This window comes from Peromyscus leucopus, chromosome 16_21 (assembly GCF_004664715.2).
Source record: "Peromyscus leucopus breed LL Stock chromosome 16_21, UCI_PerLeu_2.1, whole genome shotgun sequence".
In the NCBI taxonomy this organism is placed as follows: Eukaryota; Metazoa; Chordata; class Mammalia; order Rodentia; family Cricetidae; genus Peromyscus; species Peromyscus leucopus.
This window is the reverse complement of record NC_051084.1, coordinates 36,953,741-36,975,287: the sequence shown is the minus strand read 5'-3', so window position 1 is coordinate 36,975,287 and position 21,547 is coordinate 36,953,741. Positions and strand designations below refer to the sequence as shown.

General features: G+C 52.1%; 1 protein-coding gene across 3 annotated transcripts in view; it reads left to right on the top strand.

The window, feature by feature from the left end:
• The window catches only part of Hk1 (hexokinase 1), a 111,513-nt gene that overhangs the window by 75,977 nt on the left and 13,989 nt on the right, over positions 1-21,547 (top strand). For all 3 annotated transcript variants that reach the window (XM_037200104.1, XM_037200103.1, XM_028886184.2), the window contains 9 exons: positions 4,294-4,413; positions 7,336-7,431; positions 7,980-8,079; positions 8,223-8,406; positions 11,815-11,970; positions 13,725-13,958; positions 17,350-17,654; positions 18,932-19,080; positions 19,422-19,541. In XM_037200104.1, the coding sequence (XP_037055999.1) occupies positions 4,294-4,413; positions 7,336-7,431; positions 7,980-8,079; positions 8,223-8,406; positions 11,815-11,970; positions 13,725-13,958; positions 17,350-17,654; positions 18,932-19,080; positions 19,422-19,541 (1,464 nt within the window). The remainder of the gene's footprint in view (positions 1-4,293; positions 4,414-7,335; positions 7,432-7,979; positions 8,080-8,222; positions 8,407-11,814; positions 11,971-13,724; positions 13,959-17,349; positions 17,655-18,931; positions 19,081-19,421; positions 19,542-21,547) is intronic.

Sequence of the window (21,547 nt, the reverse complement as noted above, 5' to 3'; positions counted from 1 at the left end):
GATGACAGTGGTGACGCGGTGTCTTACTTTATAGCACACACTGGTGCCATGCTTGTTGTGTGCAAGTGGCCGACATAGAAACACTTTGTATTTAGTGACTCACGGCAACCCTGTGGGGTGGGCATTCATTATGTCCATCTTATACGTGGGAGAGACCTAGCTCAGCTGCTTTAGTAGCCGCACAAATTCTGAGATTTCTGAGGTGGTCTCACCCCAGAAGTTACAGTTTCAGCTACTGGGACTATTTTCTTTTTTTTCTTTCATTTATTTATTTATTTTGAAACAAGGTTTCACTATGTAGCTCTGGCTGTCTTGGAAACTCACTTTGTAGTCCTGGCCGACCTCAAACTCAAAAGAAATCCGCCTGCTTCAGCCTTCCAGTGCTGAGATTAAAGGCGTGCGTTACTACACCCAGCAAGAAATTGCGTTACTACACCCAGCAAGAAATTTAAATGCATATATGTGGCTTGGGTGAATGTATGCCACATATATGTAGGTGTAAATGCCCCCAAGAGGCCAGAAGAAGGCATTGGGTAGCCTCTGGAATTGGGGTTAACATATTGTGAGCTGCCTGATATGGATGCCGCCGACCAAACTTGGGTCCTCTGGAAGAGCAGCAAGTGGTGTTCTTAACCTCTGTCTTAGTTAGGGTTTCTGTTGCTGTGAAGAGACATCAAGACCACAGCAACTCTTACAAAGGAGAACATTGAATTGTGAGGCTTACAGTTTCAGAGGCTCAGTCCATTCTCATCGTAGTGCGTCATGGCTGCGTGCAGGCAGACATGGTGCTGGAGAGGAGCTGAGAGTCCTCCATCTTGATCCAAAGGCAACAGAAAGTGAACTGCACTTGGCTTAGCTTGAGCATAGGAGACTTGGAAGCTCGACCCCACAGAGACACACTTCCTCCAACAAGGCCACACCCACTCTGACAAAGCCACACCTCCTAATAGTGCCACTCACTGTGAGCCTATGGGGAGCCAATTACATTCAAACAACCTCTGAGCCTCCCTCTTTCTTAGATCCCTGTTTCTTAGTTTTTCTTGATGATGAGGACAGGAGCTTAGATCAGGGTGTGAGGGGAGCAGGGCGGAAAGACGGACAGGGCTGAAGCCGGAACATCTCCAGCGTTCTGGTGTGAGCAGTCGGCTGGGATCTCCTGAGATCTCTGACCTCGTCTATGGAGCTCTGTGCTGACCCAGGTCCTCACGTTACCCATGGAGCTGCTCAGACTCACAGGCGGTGAACAGTGGAGGCTTGAGGGGCTGGATCCAGTGGGGTTCTCACCCTCTGTGATGTGTAGATGTTTTAAAATTGGTTTTAAACCTCTCGTCTGAAATACTGTTAAGCTTAGAGATGAGCAGACAGTGTGTTCACCCTGCAGACTCCCCCTCCCCCCCAGTCTCTTTGTCTCCCCTCTCACCCACATGGTACCTCAAGAGCTTCCTACAATTTTAAGTTTTATGATGTCAGAAGCTGCGTGCACCATTGTTAAAAACATGACTTTAAAAAGTGATGGGGGGACAGCTCAGGAGTAATTGTCCTACACAAACTTGAGGACCTGAGTTCGGATCCCAGCATTCACATTCAAAGCTGTGTGTGGCCAGGCGGTGGTGGCGCACACCTTTAATCCCAGCACTTGGGAGGCTGAGGCAGGTGGATCTCTTGAGTTCGAGGCCAGCCTGGGCTATAAGAGTGAGTTCCAGGAAAGGTGCCAAAGCTACACAGAGAAACCCTGTCTCGGGAAAACAAACAAACAAACAAACAAAACCACCACTGGCTGTGGCTGCCCAAATGGCTGTAACCCCAATACTGTCAGAAATAGAGACAGGAGGATGGCCTGAGCTTGTTGGTCCCCAGCCTAGCTCCAGATTCAATGAGAAACCTTCTCTCAAGGTAATGAAACAGTGAGAGAGCCAACACTTGACATTGTCCTCTGGCCTCATTGGTGACACTGGGACACGCTTGTTGATACTGTGTGCATATACATCTTGTACACACACACACACACACACACACACACACACACACACACATTACTTAAATAGTTTTGATAATTTTGAATAATACTTAAAATTGTTGCTTTTTTAAAATTTTGTTTTCTTTTACCATTATTTACCCTGCTAGTCAGTTGAAGGACTAAGTCTGTGTGTGTGTGTGTGTGTGTGTGTGTGTATGTGTGTGTGTGTGTGTGTATGTGTGTGTGTGTGTGTGTGTGTGTGTGTACACGCATGTGTGCACGCGGCCACAGTGGGAGTATGTGGAAGTCAGAGGACACCTTGTGAGAGTCTGTCCTTTCCTTCCATCATGTGGGTCCCAAGTGCTGAACTCACTTTACCAGTCTTGGTGGGGAGCACTGACCTGCTGAGCCATCTCATTGGCCCTAAAATGTTGGTTCATTTTAGCTAGCTCAGGCTGGCCCGGAACTTGCCATATAGTCCAGACTGGCCTCACACTCACTATCCTGCCTCTGCCTCCTGCGTGTGAGGTCACAAACATGAGTCACTACAGCTTCTGTGTGTATTTTTAAAACAATGAGCATGTTGTTAGGAAGGTGAGGAGGCGTCACTCATTCATTCTTTCATTCATTTATTTTGTGGTACTGGGTATTGAATACAGGGTCTTGGGAAACTAGACAAGTGCTCCACCGCTGAGTTACAACCCAAGCTCATTCCTTACCTTGTATTTCAGAAGACAGGGCCTCTCTCTAAGATGCCGAGCCTGGGCTGGAACGTACTGTGGCTCAGGCTGGCCTGAAACTCTGGCTCCTCCTCCCTCAGCCTCCCGAGTGTTAGGATTATAGGTGTGCTCCAGTACACCCTGTGCGCCTCGGCCTTCTCAGCCGCTGTGAGGAGATGCATTTGGCTTGGTTTCAGGTGCTGCAGTGAACCCTTTCAGGCCCTCCTCCCTGCCCTTCCTGGGCGACCCTTCTCCCTTCCTTCAGCTCACTTGGAGCAGGAGTGCCTGGAGCCCCGGGTGCAGATGGCGGAGGCCTCAAGACTGACTTAGTGTAAAGGGTTTGTAGCCGCCTGAAATAGGTCACAGGAGGCTTAGCCCGGTTTCTCCGGAGAGGATGGTCACGTGTCTCTTCCGTCAGAGACACCGCTGCAGGGAAGCCTGAGTAATAGTGACTCAGGACCGAGGCTCCCAGAGTCGTCAGAATGGGCTGGGCGTTCCCTGACCCCAGTAGAGAGTCAGGTCCCCTCTAAAGCTGGGTCAAGGTGACTCAGAGCCTTCGACACCGTCCTCTTCTGGACTCTTAAGAAGCTCTGTGGCTGTGTTCATCTCTGTGCCATCAGCAGTGTGCATTCAGAAGTCAGGGAGCCAGGCTTCTGGGCGCTTTCCTAGTGGATTCCTGCGGTGTGTGTATGCCTAATGAGTCAGCGCCAGCAAGCTTGCACGGCAATGCCGGATATACACTGGGATATTCATAGCATGGCGTGTTCACGCCGTAGTACAGTGATGAACAGGGACAGTCCCCAAAGATACATGGGTAACCCAGAACAAAGACAGCAGGGAACACTCCCAGCTCCATTTCCATTTATACACGAGAGTGTTAGAAATCGGGGTGGCAGGAATGACCCCAGAGCCATGAAGGTAGCATCTGGGTTTTTATCGTTGTTATGGTTTAAGGCAGGCTTTCACTCCATTGCCCACCGTGGCCTTGACCTCGAGGCAATCCTCTTGCCTCAGACTCCTGTGTGCCGGAATTGTAGCCATGGCTTGTCACGTGGGTTTTGGTGGTGTTCTGTATCTTTGGGGGTTAGGCCCTGGGGATCAGACAAGGGCGTTGCGGCTAGACAAGCGCCGTACACTGCTCCACACCCCCAGCCCCGTTTGTACTCCTCGATGTGGGTATCGGCGATGGGGCGGGTGCAGCTTGTGAGAGCCCTGCGATCTCCACACTTAGGGTTCATGCATTTCGGGGGTGCTCATCTTTCCTTCAGTAGGTAAAGCGAAAGCACAATGCTTTGACGGTTGTTCAGCCATGGAGCTGCCTGAGGAGCTCCAGGGTCGGCCTTGGGAGTGGCCAGGCCACTCCTCCTGGACAGCTGATGGAGACCCCTGGCCAGTGGTCACGGAAGACTCTTGGCTGATTCTCTCTGTGTGTTTCTGATTTTCCTTCAGTGCCTAGATGGCCAGTGTCAGTGACCTCTGAGAGTTCCTTTGGAGGTGTTCTGTGAGAGCTGTTGGCCACCACACGCGCACAAGTGCACGCGCACGCACGCATTGTGTGATCTGAAGCAGAGTCCTCTCTCCGCCCCCAATCTGATGTCCCTCCTCTGTGCCTTCTAGCTTTTCGATCACGTCGCTGAGTGCCTGGGGGACTTCATGGAGAAAAGGAAGATCAAGGACAAGAAATTACCTGTGGGATTCACGTTTTCTTTCCCCTGCCGGCAATCCAAAATAGACGAGGTAAGGATGCCTTGGGGGACAGTTGGGTTCAGAGGATGGCAGTCGCGCTCTCAGGTTCCCCCTTGCTTGTGGGGTGACTCACGTGCCTCATGGTTTTGGCATCCTTGGCCAAAATTAACGTGAGGTTGTGGTGACATGTTTCTTCTTACTCTTCTTTTCGCCTACCATCCCCACCCCGGACCTCTTCTGAGGGGTCTACTGTATCCCAGGCTGCTCTCTGGAGAGTAGCCTGGGATGACTTTGAACTCATGGTTCTCCTTCCTAAGCACCACCCTGCCTGGTTCATGTGGTGCTGGGGATTGAACCCCGAATCTAGTGCATGCCCAGCAGGCGCTCTACTAGCTCAGCCGTATCTCCAGCCTGTTCCGTTGATCAGTTACTTTAGTTGCTGGTGCATTTTTAGAGACCAACTATGGTACTTACAGCCACCAGGTAGAGGGAGCCATTGAAAAAACTCTCATAAGTGAGCAAGGTAGACAAGCTTAATAGCTGTGGAGAGAAGGGGGGGAAATTCTTCCTTGGGGTTGAAGTGTGTTTACCTGGCGACCGCGAGTCTGGGCAGGTGCTGCGCCTCAGGAATCAGGCTGGCTTCAGCCTGAAGAGAAACCTTTGGTTTCCTTGTCAAGCTCCCAGGCGACTGGGTTGTCACAGCGTCCTCCTTATTGTCATTTATTCATTCATGCGTCTGTTTGGCAAGGATGCACTCAGCTCTACCCTGTGGTGAAACCGTTCCTCAGAGAGCTACGGAGATGTGGAAAGAGCAGGCGGAGACTGTTCCTTGCCTATGTGAAGGGACAGAACAACCCTCCCACCACACATACACATACACACACACACACACACACACACACACACACACACACACACACACACCTCCCAGCCCTTCCTCAAAGCTTGCCACTGCGTGATAGCGTGGGAGGAAGGTCCAAAGGCCCCCAAGATGCCTAATCTGTAGATCATGATGAACTGTTTATGTGTGTATGGTTTTGCTTATACATTCACACGCCTGATAAAGTTTAGTTTGTGCATTAGGCACGTTACGAGATTAATAACTATAACTAACGATGGAGCGGTTCTAACCGTTTACTACAGTAAGAGTTATGTGAAGATATGTTCTCAAAATACCTAATCGCCGGGCGGAGATGCCACTCAGTTCAGTGCTTGCCTCGTGTGCAGGAAGCCCTGCGTTTGATCCCCAGCACTACATACACCCAGTATGGTGGTGCATGCCTGTAGTTCCAACACAGCCCTAACCCAGTACTCGGGAGGTGGAGGCAGGAGGACCAGAGAGGCTCCAGGTCATCCTCAGCTCCATAGCAAGTTCAAAGCCAAAGTGGGACACATAAGACCCTGTCTCAAAAAGTCAGTTCCTCTTTGAGACCTGGCAGTTGGTCTAATAACCGAGATGGCCGCTCAGTGGCCAACGTGATGACTGAGTGTTTAATAGGCACTGTGCCAGGCCCTGAGAGAGAATGGCTAGCGGATATGACCTGGCCTCCAGAAAAGCAGTCTTTGAAGGGGAGAGGAAGGTGTGGCAGGAGGGACATCATCCTCCTGGGGACAGGGGCCTGCAGGATGGAACAGATGTGGGGGCGGGGCCTTGTGGGCAGAGGAGGTGCCAAAAGTGTGGCTTGTTTACCAACCCTGACCCCCCATGAGGGGGGATGGGGCTCAAGGCTATAGCCTCCATTGCCCAAATCCAGACCAACTCCATTAACCTCAATGTGCAGAATGCTCCACAGAGGATCGAGAGAACCGCCCACCAGGAAGTGGGCGGGAGCCTGGAGAAAGGACTGGGTCTCTCGTCAGCCAGTCCATGTTCTTCCCACAATAATACCACGTTTGCTTCATTAGAAGCTGAAAGGAAGAAAACGCGCCCCCCCCCCGGGGTCATTTCCAATGCCGGGCTCAGTCACAGTTGCCCCAGAGTGGAGGTTCACCCACTCCTCTGCAGCCGGTCGCCTGCATGGCTCTCCGAGCGAGGTCAGGGCCCCTCTTCTTTGTATAAGCCCTGGGAGTCGGGCAGAGCCTGGCGACGATCATCCCAAACCTGCTGTCTATAGCAGCCTTCCCACTGAGAAAAGAAGAGCCAAATAGAACTCTTTTATTTCCATTTTTTATTTTTTTATTTCTTTTAAAGGCCATGTGTAAAAACCATTGACACAATACAAAGCGTATGGCAAAGCTAAGTCCCGACTCCACGCACACTCTGGGGAACTTAGCCTTGCCCGCCTCTCTCCTGCTGGTTGTCGCTCTTGCGAACATGCAGACCGAGATGAGCATCGTACTGTATGATGGGGGATGCATCACGTACAGATGGGGGTGGAAGTCCCTCCAAGTACTCTTAGCTGCTGAGGCTTCTCTCCATCCAGCTCTCTCTGAATGGGGCCTGGCTGACATCAGGTTCAATTCCCAGCATCCACATGCTGGCTCACAGTTGTCTGTAACTCCGGTTCCGGGTGATCCAACACCCTCACACAGACATACATGCAGGCAAAATACCAACGCACATAAAATGAATAAATCCGTGCCTGGCGGTGGCACACACCTTTAATCCCAGCACTCGGGAGGCAGAGGCCGGCGGATCTCTGAATTCAGAGGCTAGCCTGATCTACAAAATGAGTTCCAGGACAGGCTTTTCAAAGCTGCACAGAGAAACCCTGTCTCAAAAAAACCAAAAACCAAAACCAAAACAAAACAAAATAAATAAATAAATCATTTTTTAAAAGTTCTCCCAGAGAAACCCATTAAGTGGATAGACAGGTGGTGGATCAAACTCACTCTGGCTCCGATGCAACTTGGTAGAGGCCACCTGTCACTGAGGTGTGTCTACTTTGTCCCTGTGCTGGGCTGAGCAGCCCCCAAGGCCTGGGGATGCCAAGGCTCTGTGCTCTGATTCCACGTTTCCACTCTCGTTCGCAGGCTGTCCTGATCACGTGGACAAAGAAGTTCAAAGCCAGTGGCGTGGAAGGAACAGATGTGGTCAAGCTGCTGAATAAAGCCATTAAGAAGCGAGGGGTAATTTCTCTTGGGTTGTGCAGAGTCGGGTATGGCGGGAATCTCCATCTTAAAATGACTTACCGCTCACTCTTGTTGCTGGGAGGGGAGGAGCACAGACGTCCTGTGCTCTGAACACCCCGACAGGGGACCAAGTGAGAATCCCAGCCCCGGGGGAGTAGGTTAGGTGTGAACTCCCAGAAATGCCACCAAAGGTGGCCTGCAGCGGAGACCCTCCAGCCAGAACCTGCATGGATTAGCGCTTGAAGGAACTGCCCTCTGTGGATCTTCTGGCTCTCCATTGGAGGCTTGCAGAGGAATGTAGAGGAAAATTCACACACCCCCCAAAGAATCCTGAGCCAGATAATTAAGGGGACCTTGCATTTTCCATAACGTAATCACTGCTCTCTAACCCAGTTAATTGAGTTCTGGCCACAGTGAAGCCAGCGCCGCCCACTCGCTTGGTGACATGTGAGAATCGGAGCATGCCTGCCAAGCTTATCTCTGAAGGTGGGATTTCGGCACCCCTCCGGGAGCTGATGGTGACCTTCTCTGTTATTGGTCCCCAGGACTATGACGCTAACATTGTGGCTGTGGTGAATGACACAGTGGGGACCATGATGACCTGCGGCTACGACGACCAACAGTGTGAAGTTGGCCTGATCATTGGTAGGGCGCCCCGCCCCTCCCCGCCCTGCCCCGCCCCTCCCCGAGCTCCGCCCCGCCCCTCCCCGAGCTCCGCCCCTTGTTCAGCCCACGAGGTACCCTCCCCTTCCACGTGTGGTCCCAGCGTCCCGCCTTGTCTCTCCTAGGCACTGGCTCCAACGCCTGCTACATGGAGGAGCTGCGACACATTGACCTGGTGGAAGGGGACGAGGGAAGGATGTGCATCAACACCGAGTGGGGGGCCTTCGGGGACGACGGGTCCCTGGAAGACATCCGCACCGAGTTTGACAGAGAGTTAGACCGGGGATCCCTCAACCCTGGGAAGCAGTTGTGAGTAGACTTTCTCTTCTAGCTACGTATCTGACTTAGGAAGCACTTAGCAAAAGACTGGAGGGTCGATGGGAAAGCCATAAAGCCAGGTCGTCACCAATGCTGTCACCCATTGGATTTATTTATTCATTTTTTGTCACACTGGTGTGGATCCAACAGTCTCTGGCATGCCAGGTAAATACTCTACCACTGAGCCGTATCTTCAGCCTTTAAATTGTTTTTTTTTCTTTATTTGGAAACAGAGTCTTATTAAGTTGCCTAGGTTGGTCTTGAACTTACAGCCCTCCAGTCTCAGCCTCCTGAGTAGCTGAGATGACAGGCTTGCACTAACAGATTTGCACGATTGGACTGCTGCTTCTTGCTTGGTTAGATGCGCGGCTGTGGAGGATATACCTTTAAAGGCAAGGTGGCTTAGTAGATAAAGGGGCTGGCTTCGTGTGTAAGCCTTGACAGCTTCCGTTCGACCCCTGGATCCCATGGAAAAGCAGGAGAACCACAGCCGCAGAGCTGTTCTCTGATCTCCACGTGTGTCATGGCACGTGCGCCCATGAACACACAAACGTGCACACACATACACAATTATATATATATATATATAATTTTAATTTAGGGCTGGAGAGATGGCTCTGTGGATACGAGCACTGACTGCTCTTCCAGAAGACCTAAGTTCAATTCCCAACACTCATATGGCAGCCCATAACCATCTATAACTCCAGTTCCGGGAGATCTGACACCCTTTTCTGACCTCCACAGGTGCCGAGCACACACATGGTACACAGATATACAGGCAGACAAAACACCCAACCATGTAAAGTAATGGAATAATTAAAAATATTAGAATCAGGCGGTGGTGGTGCCCGCCTTTAATCCCAGCACTCAGGAGGCAGGGGCAGGCGGATCTCTGTGAGTTTGAGGCCAGCCTGGGCTATAGAGTGAGTTCTAGGAAAGGCACCAAAACTACACAGAGAAACCCTGTCTCGAAAAACAAAAAACAAACAAACAAAAAAGTTAAATAACATTTTTTTTCTGTTTGATCACCTTATGATGGGTTCTAGGGATGTAGCTCAGTTGGTAGGGTGCTTGCCAGGCATGAGTGAGGCCCTGGGCTCCATCCCTAGCATGGCCATAAACTGGGTGCAGTGATACATGTCTACAATCCCATCATCGGGAGGTGTTAGAAGAGGACCAGAAGTTCAAGGTCTTCCTGTGCTAATACCGTGTGTTCAAGGACAGCCTAGGCTATGCCAGACCCCATCTCAAATGCATATAAAAGTAGCTTAGGAAGTACCAGACACAGGCAAGGTCCTAAGCACGCAGTAGCCAGATTTCACGGTCATGACCTACCTGTACGAGCACACGTCCTGGGCAGAACCTTGCAGGAAGGCCTTGCCTTGACATTACCACAGATGGGGAAACCGAGGCCTTGACGGGTGCAGCGGCAGCGTCGGGCCCCCCGCCTGCCCTTCCGCCAGCTCTGGGATTCCAGCCTAGACTCCACAGGGCTCTTCCCACAGGAGCCTGGGCAGTGGCTGAGCAGCCAGGCCACAGAGGGAGCTTTCCTGCCAGGGAGCATCCACTCTCTGGAGCTGGGTGGGCCCGCTCGCCTGGGCCCGTCAGGAACGGCGGGGAACAATGGAGACTGTGTTTGGAAGGAGGCCGCGTGCTGCGCTGACAGGCCAGGGCCGGGCCCTCGAGGGCCCGGCAGCATCTTTGGCTACTGGATGGCTCTGACTGGAACAGATTGTTTTGCTGTCTCGCTGCCAGCTCTGGGAGTGCCAGCCAGCCAGCCAGCCACCCTTAAGAGGAGGCCTCTGATCTGCTTGACTGAGGGGCTCCTTCCAGTCCCTGACCAGCCAGCCATACTGGGGTCTGAGTCCGACTCAAATATGCTATTAGGCCCTGGGAGCTCCCCCCCCCCCCCCGACAGAGTCTTCTGATTGGCACGTTTTAGCCTCCATCCACAGGCTCCCCTACGGTGGTTGGACCAGAGAGGTTGCTTCAGATATGACGTCATACCTCTCACCACGTTCACTGTGGGATTGGCCCCTTCCTGAATTTGGCCAGAGCGGTGGAGTGAGCTGATTGGCCTTCAGCTCCTCAGAGCCCATCCCCAGATGGTAGGGTGAGGCCAGTAGGGAACGCGTGTGTATTCCTCAACAGCAAAGCCTGATCCTTAGCGGGCACAGGATGAAATGAGGGGCTGGGGATGCAGCGGCGTTGACGCAGTGCTTGCCTAACGCGCACACAGCCCTGAATCAGAACCCTAGTACTTGTATAAACTAGACTTCATGGGACACACCTATAATCCCAGCCCTCACGAAGTGGAGACAGGAGAATCAGAAATTCAAGATCATCCTTTGCTATACAGATCAAGCTGAAGACCAGCCTGGCTTTGTAAGAATTTGTCTCCAAAACAAACAAACCATCAGACGTAGAGATAGACATCTGAGTCGAACTGAGCTGCTTACCAGCTCCAGGTCTCACTCAGCGCCCGCACCCTGAAAGTGAAGATTTAGGGCTCCAGGGCTGAAGGGACTGAAGTCCAAAGCCAGATCTGCTGTTGCTGTTCTTCCATGGACAGGTGAATTGACCTCTCTGAGCTTCCACTTCCCCACACTAGAATGATCCCCAGGCCCCCATTGGGAAGCTTCCAGGCGATCGTGCACTGAAGTCCTTCAGTGCCGTCCCTGACACCTGTCTTCTCATCTTCATCGGCAACGTCATCTTCACCATCATCAAGTACCAAGGCTGGGATCAACAAAGGCACAGGGGCTGGGGAGATCATTCAGCAGTGAAGAGTGTACACTGCTCTTGCAGAGGACCCGAGTTCAGGTCCCAGGATCCCTGTCGGGCGCCTCAAAAACTACCCTCTGTGGGCACATATACTCCGGCCCACAGACAACACACACACACAAAACACATAATAATTTAAAAAAAATTATCCAAAAAACAAATGCACCAATAGCCCCTTTCCCCGTGGAGAACAGATTCCCATATCCTCCAGAAGAAGACATTTTTTCCTCTTCTGAGCCGGGCACTTCCGGGCTTCCTCCGTCCCGGAAGGCTGTCTGCCAGAGTGATGGGAAGGACAGTCGTGTCAGGGGTGACCCCTCGTTTGTGTGGGGCCCTTCTCACCTGCCACCTTTAATCCAAATTCTCAGTCCCCTACCTCTAGGCAGCCTTCCTCGCCTGTCCCAGCCCCCGAAGCGTTTTTCCTGGGTGGCCACCCTGTCTAGAGTCAGCGTCTGAATCACACAAGTGACCTTCCTACCACGGAGACTGGGAGCCTGAGAGATGCAACGGGTCTCCTCTGCTTTTCTGCTGTCCCCTCCGTGAATGCTGACCCCGCCAGCGGCGGCGTTAGAACAGAGGGTACCTAATGATACCGATGGACTCCCCCCCCTGCAGGTTCGAGAAGATGGTCAGCGGCTTGTACATGGGGGAGCTGGTCCGGCTGATCCTGGTGAAGATGGCCAAGGAAGGCCTCTTGTTTGAAGGGCGCATCACTCCAGAGCTGCTCACGAGGGGCAAGTTCAACACTAGTGACGTGTCAGCCATTGAAAAGTAGGTACCATCTGGGGGCTTGGGGGGAAGGCGGGGCGGGATGGACCTGCCACCTCTTGAGACCATGTATCGGGGCAGCTTTTCCCCAAGCACCGGGCTATCTGGATCCATCTCCCCTCACCCTCAGGCGGCCTCTCCAGCTGGTTCCCTGCACGAGCTTTCTGGTACGGTCTTTAAGAAACAGCCTGGGGGCTATGGAGATGCTCAGCAGCGGCTTCAGTCCCCAGCGCCCACATGGCAGCTCACCATCATCTATCTCTGTTTCCAGGGGACCAAGTTCTGGCCTCTGTAGACACCAGGCATGCGTGTGGTGCACCAAAAACACCCACAGACATAAACATAAATAAATCTTAAGAAGAAAAAAAGTAGTAACTTAGCACAAGTGTTTTATGGATGATTTTCTTGTGTAGTTTCAAAAACAGTGCCCTCCTCACCTTCACGCATCCCACACGAAAAAACATATCCCACACATACATCACACACACACACACACACACACACACACACACACACCACACTCACACATACACCACACTCACTCACTACACGTTCACCTCCAACTCCCTCCTCTCTGGGTAAGATTCAGTTCAAGGAAGCAGCTGATTCCAGTGTTGAACAAGGGACTGACCAGACCTGGGCCTGGATTCCTAGAATTCCCTCTCGGTACATCATGACCTTTCCCAAACTGTCTTCTAGGGAACCTAGAGGCATCCACTCAATGACTGGATGGTTCTGTGGGAAATACTAGTTTGTAGTATTTATTAACTAGAATACTAAAGGACCCTGATCACTGTGATTAACCCAACATTCCCCAAAGTTTCTTTTGAGACCAAACTGCCTCCCTGATCTTGCTGCTCCCTGCTGTCCATCCCCCCCCCCCATGAGTTACCTGCAGTGTGCCCCACTGGTCCCAGGAAATTCACATCAGGCCAGTGGAGCTTTGCTTTGGCCCTGACAGGTTAAGCATAGCCGTCTCTGTGGTTAAAGAAAGAGGCTTCCAGGAGGGCGAGAGCTTTCCTGGACCCATGCTCTGCTTAAGGCGTGCGTTGGACTTTGTCATGGGTCATTCTCTTTCAGCCCCAGTCCTGAGATTCCATGTGTGTGCTCTAACTTAATTTCAGAGCCATTGACTAAGTCTGGAAGTGCCTGCCTTATTCATCTTGGCTGGTTTCTGCCATTGGGTCTTTGGTTGGTGAGAACCAGTACTGCAATGAGAGAGAGAGAGAGAGAGAGAGAGAGAGAGAGAGAGAGAGAGAGGAGAGAGAGAGAGAGAGAAGAGAGAGAGAGAAGAGAGAATTTTAAAACCTAACAGCAAATCTATACAGAATCCTCTGAATGAAATAAAACCAACAAAAGATATACAAAACATGTACGCAGAAAATTAGAATTTTATAGGAAACATCTGGACATATAATGTAAGCAACTCAGATCCTCCATGAGGGGAGGTTCCCCTTCACTATGAGCATCAACTCCCGGGCAGAAACAGCTCTTTCTCTCCACTTGCTCACAGGCCACATGTGCGGTCTCCCCTCTCCGCGGCTGGGCACGACATGCCTGGCCTGGTAGTGTTTTTGCCCCCAGCCAGCCGTTCCTTGTGCACGGGCACCCGCCCCAGGCATTCCGCAGTGCTCCTCCCATGCCAGGCTGCACGGTGGGTTCTGCCCTCCCGCAGCTCTGCCTTCCCAACTCTGGTGCTTGCTCTCCGCAGCCTGGCACGGTCCCGAACTCATAAAGTGTGACCTCTCACCTCCCAGGAATAAGGAAGGCATTCAAAATGCCAAGGAAATCTTAACCCGCTTGGGAGTGGAGCCGTCTGACGATGACTGTGTTTCGGTCCAGCACGTATGCACCATCGTCTCCTTCCGTTCCGCCAACCTGGTGGCCGCCACACTCGGGGCCATCTTGAACCGCCTGCGTGACAACAAGGGTACCGCCAGGCTCCGGACCACGGTCGGTGTGGATGGTTCTCTCTACAAGACGCATCCACAGTAAGTCCACCTGACGCTGTATTTGTTAGTTCCTCCATCCGAGCGAGACCACGGCCCTTCTCCCAAGGGCAGACTTGTGCACCCAGCACGTGGTCTGGGAAGATAAGACAGTCAGTGCCTGGTTCTGGGAAGCAAGGCTAAGCGTGGCTCATCTGGGACAGCCCGCCCTCGGTGCCTTGTCACGCGCGCGGCTCCTGCAGTCCACGTTGGTCTCTTATTTCCCAAGGTGAGATAGGGTGTGTGTGTGGGGGGGGCGTGTTGCCCCTACTTTTGCCCCCAGGCTACTCTTGGTCGGGGAGAAATGAGGAATATGTAGATAGAAATATAGAGGAGAGAGACAGATAGAAACACAGGACAGCCTCGGGAGGACCTGGGTCAAAACCCACCGCCCCCTCTGTCTTTACTAAAGGGCTTTAAAGGAATGCCAAGGGGTGGAGCAAAAGACCTTCCCCCAGCACAGCCAAGTGTAGACCTTCCCAGACGCCTGGTGACCATGCACGTGGTCAAGCCATCTCCTAATGCAGCCCTGCTGTGTAAAGCAAATTCAGATCTCACTAGGAAGCCTTTGTGGGCTCCCACAATAGAGATTTCTCCGGACAGGAATGTGAGGTGCAGTGTGTCTGAAGCCTGGCTGCATTGTATCCAGAGGGACTTCATCCCCATTAAAACTGGAACTTGGGCCAGGCCATGGTGGCGCATGCCTTTAGTCCCAGCACTTGGGAGGCACAGGCAGGCGGATCTCTGTGAGTTCGAGGCCAGCCTGGCCTACAAAGTGAGTTCCAGGACAGCCAAGCTTCATAGAGAAACTCTATCTTAAAAAGAATAAAAAGAAAAAGAAAACTGGAACTTGGTCATAGGAGAGGTGGCAGCATTTTTTGTTTTGTTGTTATTGATGATGGTATTGTTGTTGTTGTTGTTGTTATTATTATTATTATTGGCTTTTTGAGACAGGGTCTCATGTAGCCCAGGCTGCCCTTAAACTTGCTATGTGGCAGAGGCTGGCCTTGAACTCCTGACCCTCTGGCCTCTGCCTCCAGAATGCTAAGATTATAGGTGTGTGTTGCCATGGCAGGTGTCATCTGTGTTCTTGTTTCAGAAGCCTTTGATAAACTCCATCATCCCCTCAGACACTGCTGCTTTAAACGGGCGCATGTCCGGCTCTTGGCTTCTGAGAGCCAGAGAGAGAGTAGATGGAAGAAATCTCTATAGATCGGGACAGGCTTTCCTAGTAAGCTGCCTTCTTGCCTGTTGACTGTGCTGGCCCCTCTGAGTGTCAGAAGTCTCCCTGGCCATTGAAAATGTGGCGGAAACTTTTTTTTTTTTTTTTTTTTTGGTTTTTCGAGACAGGGTTTCTCTGCGTAGCTTTGCGCCTTTCCTGGAGCTCACTTGGTAGCCCAGGCTGGCCTCGAACTCACAGAGATCCGCCTGGCTCTGCCTCCCGAGTGCTGGGATTAAAGGCGAGCGCCACCACCGCCCGGCTGGCGGAAACTTTTTAAACAGCTGAAAGTGTTTAAATTCTAAGTCCATGCTGAATTTTAACAACCTATGGCATGGTTTTTGTTTTGAGCATAGGACCTAAGCTCATGCATGCCTTTACATCGCCGGCAGTCCCTGAATGTAGGCTTCAAGCAGTCCCTTCCGCCTCTGCTGCTGAGTAGCTGGGACCACAGGTCTGCGCTGCTGTGTGCAGCTTTTTCTGCGGAATTCTTGGCTAGCTTTTTGACGAGAAAGCCTAAGGGTTTATGATGTCACATTAAAACTTAGTTAAGGGCTGAGCATGGTGGCCCATTCCTTTAATCCCAGCACTCGGGAGGCAGCGGCAGGCAGATCTTTGTGAGTTTGAGGCCAGCCTGGTCTACATAGTAGGACCCTGTCCAAAAACCAAATAAAACAAATGTCTGTAGGCAGTAAAATACACACAACACAAGCTCTATCATCCTAGCTAGTCTCCAGGACACAGTCTGGTGGGGTTGGGGAGTGTCTATGCCGTACATCGGCCATGTTCAAAACACCTGTTTGCACCCTCACATTTTAAAGAGTAACTTTGACCTGGGGTGATGGCTCAGTCAGGACAGTGCATGCTACAGAAGTTTGGACACCTGATTCACTTCGCCAGAACCCATGCCAGGGGCAACAGTGTGGGGTACCCCTGTAATCCCTGGGGAGGGTAGGAACTGGGGGCACCCTGGGGCCTGCTGACCAGCCGGTCTAGCCAGTTGGTGAGTTCTCCTTCTATTCATGAGAGACCACCTCTTTAAAAATAAGGTAGAGGCTGGGCAGTGGTGGCCCACACCTTTAATCCCAGCAACTCTGGAGGCAGATAGATCAGTATGAGTTGGAGGCCAGCCTGGTCTACCAGAGGGAGTTCCAGGGCTACACAGAGAAACCCTGCCTCGAAAAACAAAAACAAAAGGTGGGAACAATTAAGGAAGACACCCTGGCCCCACACATGTGCTGGAACCCGAACTCATTGGTACCTACATAGGCGCGCCCATCCAGGAGCACAGGCGCACAGAAAAGAAGCGTTTGCAGCAGGTGTTTATTGTTTCAGGATCACTAGACACTCGAGACCGTTCAAAAACATTTCAAAGCAAACAGAAGTCACTCTTAACCCATCCCTTGGAGGCGATGACCGCCGGTATTTTGGGGAAACGGCTTTCCCTGTTGCCTTTGGCAGGCGGCCCTTCCGTACAGCAGGGCCACGAGTTCTGGGCCTCACGCTGGCCTAAGCGGTTCTTCTAGGGAGGAGGGGAGGAGCCGAGTGAAAATAGAAATGCGAGGGCTTATCGGGCCCGGCCTCGGGGCGCCAGTTCCTCATGTCAGCGCCTCACAAAGTCCATTTATTTCTCAGCACTCCACCTTCAGGCATTGGCCTCCCTCGAGTCCAAGGTCAATACGGGCTCCAGGTCACTTGCCATGGCAGCAGTGGGGCCTCACTCACCCTTCTTCTCAGACTGAAGCGCTTGCCTTTGGCTCCTGTAACACTTTTAACATAGTGGGTGAAAGAAGCCTCCCTTCCAGTCACCCCCCACCTTGATCCATTGAAGCAAAGTCTTTCTATGTAGCCCAGGCTAGCCTGGAACTGACTATGTAGCCCAGGTTGGTCTGGAGCTGGTAGTGGCAGTCAGTCCTGCTTCACACAGGACGGTATGGGCCCTTGAATTTTTTTTGTGGGTAACACTCATAAAATAATGAGTTATTATTGTAATAAGGAGTTTTGGATAATCTCCCTTCCGTGCGCGCCTTTCTATAGTGGGTGAATAAGGAAAGAGCAGTGGTAGAGGGTGGAATCGAAGCACTCGGACTTGGGGGGGCTCACCAGATGTCCCCAACAGGCTGCTTGGTCCAGCTGCTGCGGCACCACCCACTTCCACCTTCTTCCCTCCCTCAGGTATTCCCGGCGCTTCCACAAGACCCTGAGGCGCCTGGTGCCCGACTGCGACGTGCGTTTCCTCCTGTCTGAGAGCGGCAGCGGCAAGGGGGCCGCCATGGTGACCGCCGTGGCCTACCGCCTGGCCGAGCAGCACCGGCAGATCGAGGAGACCCTGGCCCACTTCCGCCTCAGCAAGCAGACCCTGATGGAAGTGAAGAAGAGGATGCGGGCCGAGATGGAAATGGGGCTGAGGAAGGAGACGAACCCCAAGGCTACTGTCAAGATGCTGCCTTCTTTTGTCCGGAGCATCCCAGACGGGTCTGGTGAGGGCTTTGTTGGGGCTGCCACACCTCAGTCCCAGGAGCAGGGGGGCTGGGTAGGGGGCATTTTGGACTCTCCCAGGGATGCTTTTGCATTGGTTATGCCTAATTTGAGAAGAGCTGGAATCTTACCTACTACCCAAGTGTGTGTGTGTGTGTGTGTGTGTGTGTGTGTGTGTGTGTATGTGTGTGTGTTTGTGTGTGTATGTTTGTGTGTGTGTTGGAGCTTAGAGTAGTTCACTTCTTCTAGTGGGATCTCCCCCAGGCTAGCGTTCTTTGTAAAACCACTTTAGATTGGAAAATGGGAGGCTGGGCATAGCGGTGCACGCCTGTAATCTCAGTACCCAGGAGACTCCGGAGTTTGAGGCCAGCCTCAGCTACATGAGACAGACCAACAGAAGAATTCACACACTCCTCTTCTTTTAGGTAGTAGCAGCATATATGTGAGGGAGTTTGGAGAAGCATCCTGCCCCTCACTGAGGCCAGTTCTATGGCAATTGACGAGAATTTTTTGAGTGGCTCCTCAGAATAAGGACTGTCTGGGGTAGAAAACGCATTTTACAGATATGTATTGTTTTACTATAAACCACTCTCAAATTTGGTGACATAAATCAATTACCATTCACTGGTGGCCACAGGCAGTTCTGCCCATCCAGGCCAGGCTCTGCGGGGGGTGGGGTGGGGGTGGGGTGTCAGCTGAGAGGCTAACCTCAGTCTTTTCTAGATACCCAGGGTCAGAGTGGCTGGCCACGGCTTTCCCACCAGTGGGTCACGGCACTTTACCACTGGGTAGAAGCGGGGTCTGGAAGCCAAGGCTAGGACTGACTCAGCGTTGCCCACACCACACCCCCTGGATCCCAGAACCCCAAAAGAAGAGAAATAGGTTCCTCCATTTTTCAGTAGCAAGAACCATACACCCACGCTGCAAAGAGGAAAGGAAGAAACTTCTAGATTGGCCATTTTTAGATTGCATATGTTGATACAGATTATGCATTTTTTTTATATGAGGGTCACTAAAGCCAAGATATTTTTGTTGGGCTTTTAAGTAACCCTGGTGAAGCTTGCTTGTTGTGGCTAACAGTTCCCTCCTGGGGTCACCCTTCTTGTGTGTCAAGAGTCTAGCCCTCCTTTGAGCCCACACTGTACATCACAGGGAACATTCATCGCAGCCCCGGAAATGCAGGACGGGGGCAGTTGGGCAGGGGGCGGGGGTGGTGTGCTGGCCACCAAGATGCACTTAACCATTTGTGGCTTCCTCTGTGTGTTTTTCCTTGTGACAGAGAATGGCGACTTCTTGGCCTTGGATCTTGGAGGAACAAATTTCCGCGTCCTGCTGGTAAAGATCCGTAGCGGGAAAAAGAGAACTGTGGAAATGCATAACAAGATCTACTCCATCCCTGTGGAAGTCATGCAGGGCACTGGGGAAGAGGTAAGGTGGACCTGTGCAGGCATACCTGTCGAGGGTACGGCATACACCCGGCCAGTGGCATTGGGGGTCATGAGATAACCCGCGTCTGCCACATGACCCTGTAGCTGTGGCCCTGTGGCCCTAAAGCATCAGCTCTTTTGTGCTATGCTTCGTCCATGATACTCCAATGGCTGGGAAGTTCCTAGGGGCTGTCCGCTCGTGCGTGCGTGCGTGCGTGCGTGCGTGCGTGCGTGCGTGTGTGTGTGTGTGTGTGTGTGTGTACACGTGTGTACGTGCGCGTTTGCATGCTGAAAGTGGGACACCTAAGCGAGCCTGGGTAACCCATTTCTCATCTCTCAAAGCTCTTCGACCACATCGTCTCCTGCATCTCCGACTTCCTGGACTACATGGGGATCAAAGGCCCCCGGATGCCTCTGGGCTTCACCTTCTCCTTTCCCTGCAACCAGACAAGCCTGGATTGTGTGAGTCTCTTTCCTGTGGACCAGCAGACCTCTGATAGTACCCGACTTCATGTGGTTAGGGTTTTCCCCAACCTAACCTCAGTGCTATCCTTAGATGTCTGGGACAGGCTTATATGTCTCATGGGTCACCTCCAGAACATCCTAAGACTCTACTCTACTTCTGTCATTATTGAAATGACCAGGTGGTGGTGGCGCACACCTTTGATCCCAGGACTCGGGAGGCAGAGGCAGGCGGATCTCTGTGAGTTTGAGGCCAGCCTGGGCTACAGAGAAAGTTCCAGGACAGCCAGAGCTATCTTGTCTGGAAACCGCCCCCCACCCCCAAATAATATGAAGGTGCTACCTCCTCTGAGAACCTTTGGGACCTCCAGGCACAAAGAATCTTACCCTTTCCTCTTTTCCTGTGCCCTTGGCTGCCACCTTCATTACAGAACTTGGCACACTTCTGAAGTGGCTCTCGCTATTCCTTCCTCTCCAAACCCACTTCTTCTTCTTCTTCTTCTTCTACTTCTTTATCCCAGGCTGGCTTCCAGCTTGGCTGTGCAGCCACAGAGCCGTGACCTTTTGACCCCACTGCCACCTCCTCCTCCTAGGTGCTGGCATCACAGGCATGTACCACCACACGTGATTTACATGTGCTGGGATGGAGCCCAGAGCTCTGCACATGCTAGGCGAGCTCTCTGCCGGCTAGCCTCGTCCTCAGGCCTTAGTGGCTTTCTCTGTGGCTGGTTGTGTGGCAGGGATCTGGCTCTGTTGGAACAGACCTTTAGTAAATGCTTGCTCAAGCTACAGGATGAAAAGGATCCCAGATGGGGCGCGGGTGCCCACTGGGAACCAAGGTGTGGGCATGCATAAAGGTTACTGTTAGGTCTCCAACCCAAAACAAGTCTCACTCAGGACCTGGGGCTCCCCCCCAGCACTTCTCACCCCCCCCCATCCTAGACCTCCCCCTCCCAGGGGCTCGTTTTTTTTTTTTCCTCCCTCCCAGGTTGATCTCTTATAACTCGGCCATTTTGGCTACACCAGGCTCCTCTTGTGGTGGGTGACTCCTCTCCTGCTCTCCCCTCCCCGTCTCTCCTCTCGTGGTCCTGTTTAAGTCTGCCGGCCATGTTCAGCCTGGACTCCCGCTCTGCCTGCTCTCTCCCTTCTGGGTACAATGAGAATCATCTCCATATTTTAGGCGTAGTCGCGCCTCCTCCTTAGATTTCATTTTTTTCATTCAGTTACAGCTCTGTCCTTAGGGATCTCCTGTGCCAGTGCCGGCACGCCGGCACTCAGCCGCTATACAGCAGGAAGGGCCAGGGGTGGGCGGACATCCTGGGGGCGGGCAGGTGGAGAGGACTGTGCAGAATCACTGGCGTAGGAACCAGCCCGTCTGGAAGGTCTGTAGGCAGCCCTGCACGGCACAGGTGGAGACTTGGCCAGGGAAGGGCCTGAGGTGACGGTTTAAGGCCTGGTTGCCAGCGCTGGGAGAGCTAAGTGAGGTGGCCTGGATGATGTCACCACTGCCAAACAGGCCTTTTTAGATATCAGCAGTTGATTCTTTTTTTTTTTTTTCCCCTCTTTCCAAAGGCAGGGTCATATGTTGCCCAGGCTGACCTCAGATTCCTTGTGTAGCCAAGAATGGCCTAGAATATCTCATCTTCTTGCCTCTCCTTCCCATGTCCTGGGATGATGAATGTGTACCATCCCACCTGGTTTGTGCGGCCCCCGGATCAAAGCCAGAGCTTTGTCCATGCTGGGCAAGCATGCTACCAGCTGAGGTACATCTCTAGTCCTAAACTTTTGTTTATTGGAGTTGTTTTTAGAGGTCTGATTTTTTTTTTTTAAAACAAGGTCTCATTATGTAGCTCAGGCTAGCCTACAACTGTGTACCCTAGACTGTTCCTGAACTAAAAAATGGTACTCTTTTTTTTGTTTGTTTGTTTTGTTTTGTTTTTCAAGATAGAGTTTCTCTGTGTAGCTTTGGAGCTTGTCCTGGATCTTACTCTGTAGCCCAGGCTGGC